The sequence below is a fragment of the Poecilia reticulata genome, chromosome 2 (genome assembly GCF_904066995.2).
Source record: "Poecilia reticulata chromosome 2, P_reticulata-male-v2, whole genome shotgun sequence".
NCBI classification, from domain to species: Eukaryota; Metazoa; Chordata; class Actinopteri; order Cyprinodontiformes; family Poeciliidae; genus Poecilia; species Poecilia reticulata.
Window position 1 is genome coordinate 29,074,085 of NC_088831.1, and position 9,761 is coordinate 29,083,845.

The 9,761-nt window shown below is 38.2% G+C and overlaps 1 protein-coding gene across 3 annotated transcripts in view; it reads right to left on the minus strand.

Moving 5' to 3' along the window:
- The window catches only part of frmpd4 (FERM and PDZ domain containing 4), a 53,612-nt gene extending 44,681 nt beyond the window's left edge, over nt 1-8,931 (minus strand). For 2 of the 3 annotated variants that reach the window (XM_008400422.3, XM_081602788.1), the window contains exon 1: nt 8,843-8,931. In XM_008400422.3, the coding sequence (XP_008398644.1) occupies nt 8,843-8,916 (74 nt within the window). In that variant the 5' untranslated portion in view covers nt 8,917-8,931. Of the gene's footprint in view, nt 1-4,986; nt 5,145-8,842 lie in introns of those variants that run through there. The other variant, XM_008400432.3, reaches the window with a different exon arrangement.
- Between the last annotated feature and the right edge of the window lie 830 nt (nt 8,932-9,761).

A 9,761-nucleotide genomic window follows, 5' to 3' on the forward strand; every position in this document is an offset into this window, starting at 1 on the left:
TTATAAGACAGTAAAATCAAGATGTTTGAGAAATGCTTAAAATCAGTTTGAAACTCAGTTCAACGCACTGCACAAAAAGGAACATCTTAATCAGTAAAAACGTTACCTGATGGCAGAAAGAGTTAAAAAGTATGTTCGTCTTCTAGGGGGAAATTCCAAGCAGAAACAGTAAAAGCTTAGCACCGAATTATGCTAAAATGCCACAACATGTAAGAATCTGGAGAGTGACTCAATGTGCCTTTGCTGAGAGTGATACACAGCATAAAGAAGGTTGTCACTTCCACTCAGAGTCAAGCTTGGATTTGTTTGCAGTCACAGAAAATGATGCAGATTGGTGGTGGAACATTGTGATGTGAGTTGATGCAATTATTTTTAAAAAGCAGTTCGAGACATTATGTTAAAAACATTTGGAAACCGCGCACATTGCAGATCACTCATGCCTAGAAGGAATATTGGAACATGTATTTTAGGATTCAACAGAAGACATGAAGGATTCTCTGAAAAGTGAATAAAAAAAAAAAGCATTTCCAATGATCTGCCTCCAATGATCTGCTTCCAACGCAAAACGCAGTGTCCGATGGCAGCAGGATTGAGAGATTCAGCATTTTCTGGACGGTTAAGTTTGTCTGTTTGGGACTGCGGCCCAGAGGCCTGCATGAGTGGCAGAGGATATTAGGGTCAGACCAAAGCGTGATCTAAGGCGACTATGGCTGAAGCTTTGACCGATAAAACCCTGCTGTCCTGCTGATACCATTTTTTTTCCCTGAGTTCCTTTTAAAACAGCTGATTTCAGACATTCTGCGACACTTGGTTATTTAAACTCAGCAGTGCTTAAATTTTGCAAACGCTGCTTTTGGATCACATTGCTTACCTTAAAACATAATAAGGACATGCTAAACCATTGGCATAGTGGCGACTGGGAAAGTGCTGCTAAAGAACAGCAGAGAAAACAATTAAAATGATTACAAAAGCAGATTGAGATTGCATTTTCAAATACATTATCTTGAATTCAATACCTGGGAAAAGTATTGACACCCTTTTTAGTATATTTTCCCATTTTGTCATGTTACACCCAAAACCATTGTTTTGTTAGGAATTTATGTAAAAGATTAACAAAAATTAGGTCTCGGAAGTGAAGTGAAAGGAAAATTATATAGTGAATATTTATAGTGCAAAGTGAATCAGTACTTTATAGCAATGGTCCCCAACCTTGCTATAAAGGTTGGGGACCACATCCGGAGACACATCCGTGAACATCAATTTTGAAGTCTTGTCACAGATTCCCAAATATGTTTAGGCCAAGACTTTGACTGGGTCATTTAACACCTGAACATGTTCAGATTTACAGAAAACCATTCCTTTGTAGTTCTGGCTATACTTTTATCTATTCTGTCCTTCTGGAAGGTCAACCAGCTGAAAGTTGTTTTTTTTTTTACAACTTCCTGTAGGTTTTCCTGCCATATATGTAGCTGCGTCTTCACATCAATTCTGACTACCTTCCCAAATACCCATAGCATGAAAAAATTTGCATGTTGCTGCTACCTCCTTGTTTTACAAAGGTGGTAGAGTGTTCAGGTTTATGTCCAGCTTTCTGCCACACATACATTTTTGTATGTAAGGCAAAAATTAGTTCTACTTGACATGGCATGTGGAAACCTTCAAAATTGGTTTATAAGGGCACCACTAATAGAGTTGTGTATTTCTAGAGGTCCTGCAGACTTGTCATAGGCCTCTTGGTTGATTCTCTAACTATAGTCTGGCTTGTCAGTACAGCTGAACAGCCATGTTTTGATGGGCTGCAGATGGGACCTTAGTCTTTGTAACCTAACCCTGCTTTAAGTTCCTCCACAGCCTAATCCCTGTTCAGTCCGCTGTCTTCCTTTGTATTTATGAGAATGTTTGGTCATTAATGTTCTTCTGAGGTGATTCCTGATGACAATTGGTAGTACTATATTTTATTTAGGGTATCAGAGTAAAGGGAACTAAATACAAATACCAACCTCTTAGATTTTTAGCATGAAAAGTATTTTTTGCAGAGTACTGCAAAAAAATGTAGACCTGATTCCCCAAGGGGTTTTATGTTTTTTGTGTGTTTGTGAACCTCAGCCCCTCACCTATCATGTCTCAGTGTGACACTAATTATGCTGAAGCTGTGGCTGATTTACTCAGTGAATTAAACTGCTTTTAGGGCAGAATTTTAATATATACAGAGGTATGATTAATTGGGATAAGAAGTCAAGTGCTACCTGCTATGCTTTGAGCAGATTATGGATTTTTAATTTAAGTTTTACCAGACCTGCTGGTAACATTCACTGCACTAGTGGCAGGCAGCAGCTCATTATGGGAGAAGCAAATAAAACCTTGTAATGAGGACACAATGGTTGACACTGTGTGTTTGAATGACCCAAGAGTTATAAAATATGCCAATGATTATTAGGGGCTCATGTTTGCTACATATGTCCATCTAAACTACCAAAAACTTCCAGTAGGTGTTAAAGTAAGAAATGTTTTGCTGTGTGTAAACAATGCTTTGTGGCTTTTTCACATTTTCTCAGATTACAACACACTTGTGTTTGCTTTAGGGAGTCTATGTGATATCCCAACACAAAGTAGTGCACAGCTGAAAGCAGGAAAAATGCTCCATAACTTCAATTTTCTTTTTAACATTTCAAAATACTCCTAAGCAAAACCCAGTGCAACTAATTTCCTTCTGCTGTAATTCTGTGAAACCCTCAAAGATTTGCTAGAGAACAGGAATGAACAAAAATAATTATGATGACCAAGAAACACAGTAGACAGGTCATGTATTGTTCAACTCATTTTCTATTAATAGAACAAATATACCACAACCAAAGAGGTTTTCAACCAAGTAAGAAGCCATCATAGGTCACGTTTTCAATTAGTTTTAAGCTGTGTAGAGGACAGTATACACGTGGACGCATGTGTTCTGCAAAGCACAATGTGTGATGGAAATCTAACACTGTACATCACCCTTTACACTCAGTACCCAAAGAGAAGCATTGTGGTGGCAGCATCATTCTGTGGGTGGGAATGATTGCTTCAACATTAGAGATCTCGGGAAGAAGGTGGGAGCTAAATGCCGGGTGATCCTGGAACAAATTTTTTTAAGGGAAGCAAACGACTTGAGATTGAGGCAGATGTTCGCCTTAGTCTGTTAAAGAAAATTAGGGTACACAGACAGGAACCTTTATTGTTGTCCATTCGTAACCACTAAACCTCTGTATTAGCTCGGAATTAATGACACCAATCAAGTATATGAAAGTTGTCCATCTAATTTGTACCGATGCACCTACAGCAATCCTTCTCCTGTTTAGCCAAAATAACATTGGCAATGACTTGCAAAAGCAATGTCAAATATTGATCCTTGAGCCAGCCAAAATGTTTGAAATATTCTAGACCATTTATATTTCTTTATTTTTTAAACTATATTCAATGAAAATAGTTTCCATACGTGATTTTAAGTCAATGACAGGATTTCTGCCACAGAACCATAACTGTCCTTCCTATGGACAGTTATGGTCCTGAGGCCTTAGGCCTGTCACAAACATGGCCATCACGATAGGTTTTTGTTTTGTTCGTTGTGAATAGAGATATTGTGGGTTCTCTTTGTCTTTTAAATGCTCATCCTGTCAGGCATTAAATGCTTATTGTCCTTTCAGTCCTGGTATTTAGGTCTTGTTTCAAGTTAACTCTATATTTCCAAAACACAGTGTTGCCATAGTCTAATATTAGAAATATTGAGTGGCCAGTGTATTTGCAACTCAATATGGATGAGAGTCCTGCGTCACAGTTGGACGATGAGTGAGGAAAACAATGTCACTTTTCAATTTCTGAACGCTTATTGATTGATTTTTTGCTATTAAACGTCTGTTTGGGGGTGTCTGACATCAAAGTCATAAAAAGTTGCGCTGCATGACCGAGCAGGATTAGAAGTAGTAGATTAAAAGTAGCCATTCTGCTGTACAACAAATAGTCTATCAGTACAGGACATTCAAAACATTCCCCAATTGAAGATGTGCGCCTTCATAATCAGAAAGATACTGCACAAGTTTAACTTTCATGGTAGGTGTGAAAGGAGGAAGCTTTTGTTCCAACAAAAGTATAAAGACCAAACTGAGATTTGCCAAAGAGAAAGATAAGTGTAAAATTGTATTATTACGTTACCAGAACATAGGGAATGTTTGACGCAAACCAAATAGCATTACATGATAAATAACCTAATTGCAACTATGATGTACATAATTGAAAAAGATACAGAAGACAGGACCATGTATCAAAATCCTAATACCATCTTTGAAAAACATTACTTTAACTAGATCCTGCAATATGATAGTTATCCAAAATGACCACCTGAAATACCCACCCAGGACGGACTGACAATTAACAAATAGGTCAAATAAAAGCCCAACTCTGGATCTAAATGAGATGTTGAGGAGTCGCTCAACTTAGGCCAAACATGCAAGATGTTCTTGCTCACAGCTGGAAGTGAGGCATGAGGCAAACTTTCTTCAGGCCAATGTCAGAGAGTAGATATCTACATGATGCGTCTCACTGGAATTGTTTCAACTAGAGATACATTTGCAGTTGTGAGATATTTTTTTTGTTTATGTATTAGTTTGAAGAATAAAATAAAGTATAATTGCTTGTTTATCAGCAATTTGATATCTTTCCTTTCCAGAGATTAAAACGACTAGACATCAATATGAGCGTTGCATAATGAAAATCTGAATAATTGTTGGGGGATCGTAATTGTTTTCACGTCATCATATACTGTATATGTCAAAGCATTGTTATATTCACAAGCTTTCTGTGGACAAAAAAAGTTAACTATTATAAAATCCCAAATCTTTTTTTACTCTATATGTTAAGACTTGAATTCCATATACTTTTATATTAGAAGATATAATACTCCTAAATAATAATTTTTGATTCAGCCCAGAATTCAACAGAGAACTCTCTACTTACAGAATGACTGTAAAAATGCCAAGATCGCTGTCATCCGGGTCCATAGTTGGTGACAAGTCTAATCAAGTTTGATGGAGAACTTGTTTCAGTTTTTCCTGTCCGGGCCTTCTGAGCCTACTTTACTGATGAGTGCTCGTGTTCTTTCTTCCGACTACAAAGTTTTTCTCGTGGCTTGATTTTGACTCAATACTCAACTGAGCCGCGTCTGACTAAGCCAGTTATTATTACATGCAGCGGGGCCCGTCCAAGTGAGTGGCCAGTGCCCTGAGGGAGGAGAACGAGCTTGTCGCTCCTGCCTTGGTAATGAAATAACATCACATTCCGGGCCAGTGCATCAGAAAACACACAGAGAGATCAATGCGGAACAGCTGGACTTCAATGGATGGCTGTGCTGGGTTAAGGCTATAAACAAAGCTCTCACGGACATTCAGTCGTGGCGTTTTTCTACATCGACGCTTCTCCGGAGAGTGTTTGAAATGCGCTTAAGTGGTGCCAGAACTAAGTAATACAAACATTATAAAATAATATCTGAAATATTTCCTTATCCAAAGTACAAAGCGTTTTGAATATGCCATGTGTTTTATCATCCATGAGAGCTTAGAAATTAAGCTTCAGCCATAATCCAGGCTCTATCACTGTCTGCCTGCCAACTGTCACCCCTAACTGAGCCAGAACTAAATCCTATATAAACCACAGAATTAGGTCCATGTTACACAGTAGCCATCAGGTAGCTTATTTCTACTGTATTCTCAGATAGATTTATTGTTTTACTGTGTAACGCAGCCACCGAAAAATCTTACATTTGAAATCGTACCTATACGCCTCGGGAAATCAGGTGATTTGATGTTTTTTTTCTCATTTTCACATCTCTTTTCACTTTAACCCACAGCTATTCTACTTTAACGTCATGCTTGCTGACACTGGATAATACCATGCTGACTCTCATGCATGAATGGCATTCACAGTCCTCCATTAGTTATGAAGTGAGGCACGTGTCTGCTACTGCAAGCAAATGGAGCTGCTTGCATAACACATCCCATGCCAAGTACACAAAGCAACGTTTGACAAGGGAAAGTTTAGTTTGCAAATATAAGAGCAGTACAGCATGCAACATTCAGACATTTGGCTTCGCCACCCTGGTTTGAGCACCATGCCAAAAGCATGCACCGTCTCTGTTTGCATGTCCAGTAGCTAAGCACGGCCATATGGCCTCAACAGAGTGCAGTGTGGGGTTAAAGCAGACCTTTCTGGTGAGAGAAATACTGCTCATGAATCCATCCAATCATTTGGCCTGGCGCTCGCCCCTGGGCCAGAGAGCACACTGCATCGGTGGCCTGTTTTTCTGTGTCACACAGGTCGCAACACGAGCGAGAACAGAGGATGTGCAGAAAGCAATAACCATGCACTGTGTTTGCAGTTAAGAATCACATTAGGCATGCTGTCTCTGGGTTACAGCAGGCTTGATTTAAGAAGTGTTTCTATACAGGGTTGATTTAATGTGTTGTGCGCTGCTTGTGGGTGGATAGCTCGTTTTAAGCTATTTAAGGTAACGTGCATCTTGAAAAATCCTCTCATTAATGTTCCTTGGAAAAGCAAAATGCACATTTTAATTCATTTCTACATTTTGCTGCACTACAATCACAGACTTCACTGTATTTTATGTAGATTTTACATGATGGTCCATCATAAACCAGAACATAGTTATGAGCTGGAATTAATATGATTTGCAGTTGAAACCAGAAGTTAACGTACATTGAGGAAAGAAATGTATTTTCTATTAAAACATTAAAAGCCCCGACTGTCGTTTTCAAATGCAGACAGGAACAAAGATCTTTCTTTTTGGAGAGATGTGGCCGCTTAGATTCATCCAGAACAGACCATTCTAGACTCAACTTGTCAGTTTTGGAAATTAATAATTATAAAATTATGGCCTGTATTTGTAAGTAGCCCCCTTAGTCAATATGTTTATAACCGTGTTTTTCTGTAAATGTGCCTGTTCTACCAGCTTTGTACCTCTAGAGCATGGATCTCCAAAAAGTTCAGCAGGTTACTTTTGTATGGGCTTATATACAGCTGAAACACAGAGATTTGCATTTATGATTAATTAAAAAAATATAATACAGAACAGATGAAACAAAATGTCCAAACATTTTAAAGTTATGGTTAAAACATTCAACATAAGCTCATTTTTAGTACATTACTGAGCTGGAAGTGACTTTTTCTTTACTATATGAAGCAGAACAAACACTAGATTCAGTCATTTGCATAAAATGATGAGAGTCACTTCATGCAGAACAGGAAAATGCATATTAATCTAATAAGAGCAGCAGCTTGGCATATACTAAAGCCTGCAGATATATGTATTAAAAACTGCCAACCTAATTTCTTCCAGTACTACAGTTTGCCGCATTTGTCTAAAATATCAATCAGGATAATTATCACTCTTGCCATCAGAAGACTGCCTGGTAGATAATTATTCATGATTAATTAAGCAAGTTAAAAAGCTAAATAAGGAATCTAGTAGTTCATTTTCATGTGCTCAATTAAATATCAGCCATCGGGACGGCTAACAAGCCAGGCATAAAAGCAAGCTGTTAAGCGTACATATAGAAAAGTCAGGAAGCATAAAGAAGTCAGTGGCAGTCAATGAGATCTCAGGATATCACATTCTGCAAATCAGATAGCCACTCCTGTGTCAACATACTAAAGAAGCTCCTCCCTGCTGCCCTGGGAGGATAGGATTCACAGCATCCAGCAATTATCTGTAATGTGGGAGAAAAATCGATGCGCCCGTGGAAAGCTGCTATAGGTCACCAAGTCGGCGCTGTCACTTGCATCAGAAGCACTCTTCTGCTGCAGGCACAGCTCCAAGCCTCTCTGAGAACCTCTGCGAGAGCACGCCTCGTTTCTAATGCCCTGGATTACGGCAATTATTAGCCTGACAATACGGAAGATAATTGCTTTTTCATATGGGATCATGCAAAATGGTAAAATATCACACATTCCACTCATCCATTATTACAGCTGGAAAGTATCACTTTAAATAAAAGCTGCACACACTTATTTGAGTTTATCTTAAATTTTTTTCGGTATCAGGTGTTTAGTGTGTTATCTTAATCTCTCAAATGGCATGTAATAGGCTTCGACAAAGGGTCTTTTGTTTTGTGTTTAGTGAATGACATTTTTCTTCTTTTTTGTTGTTACTTACAGCATTTGGGCTGGACTTTACATTGCTGAAATGACAAAACCTGAATTTCTTTTAAATATGAATTGCCAGAAAAAAAGGAACAATTCGAAAGTTGAATCCATACATGTATTGAAGAACAGAGTGAAGACAGATGATTTAATTTAGTTTTGGGTGTGAGCACCAGATTTACCAAATCTTCAAATTCCCTGTATAGAAGTATTAGGTACATTTGTGTAACATTCAATTGATTGATTTAGTTTCAAAATTAGGTCACTACAAAGATTTCCAAAGGCTGATAATGTAATGGGTTAAAGACTATATGTACTGTTTCTGTAACAGGTGAATTAGTCTCCTACAAATTTGAGAAAAAATGTCATATAAAAGGTAGAATACGTAACAATATTTAAATATCGATACTAATTTCAGTTAATCTGAATTTCTCAAAAGTGCTCAATTCAAACTTTTTGTTTAAATTCATTTTACGATGCAAAAAAAAATACATTGGAAATCACTTGTGGTCTAGAATTATTTGCTTCTAAAATACACCTTGGGAAAGTTACAAAAGTTTCAAAATCATTCTAACCGCTTCTCTTTAAGTAGGTTTTACTTTTCTCGTGTCTTTCTAAAAAAAAAAAAAAAAAAACAGAAGTGAAACAACTGTTGGCTCACCTCTGCTCCTCGTGGTTCTTTTCCAAACACCTGGCAACACAACTTTCATTTTTATCTTTGTTTTCAGGCTCCATATCTTCTCTCGCAGGTAGCTAGGAGCTGATGAAAGGATGAGCTTTCGGTGTGCCCCTCTTTGTGGCTTAGAAGATACTGGCATCGCCACAAAGAGAGGGTGAGGGGCGGGGGAGGGCTTCTTGAAAAGCTGATAGTCTGGTGTAAATTCTATTAAAGGCAAGAGGATATTGAGAAGGATGAAAAATCAATACCTCGTGACCAGTAATGTTTGAAAGATCAGGCTAAGAGGGAAAAGTGAGCCGGCGATAGCCAAAGCCCTGACTCAGAGGCCGCGTCTGCAAGTGGTTAATCAAGTGCTTGTCTGACATCCAGATTGCATTTTCTACTCACCATTACTCCCATTTTCATCCTTCACTGTAGAGAAGATGAGCTATCAAATGTAAGAGGCGGTAATCTGAGTAATAAAAACCAGCCCACCAATCTGATATAAATGCACTCTTCTCAGAGGATGCTTTGTTTTTATTTCTCAGTTTTCAGGACACTAACGACTCTGTGTTTGACGAAAATGCATGAACCCCCGAGGGTGCATGCATGCGAGGGTTACACATGATTGCGTTTCCCAGAATTTATGAGTCACTGTGGTAAAATTTTGATTTATAAATGCATATTAAGGTAAAGTTTGAACATATTCAATATATCTTTCCAAACTGCTGCAATTTTAGACAGTAACGCTGGTGTTTAATCACATTCACACAAAAAGTCATGCAACAGTTCAAGAGGTGCTGTTTAGCTCTGTTTTTATGGCCCTATGGGACAAATTCCCTGTCTCTTTAATGTACATTATTGATGGCTCATAAGTGCTGTAAGCAGTTAGCGTTGCTCTAAGATACACTAGCGCACACAA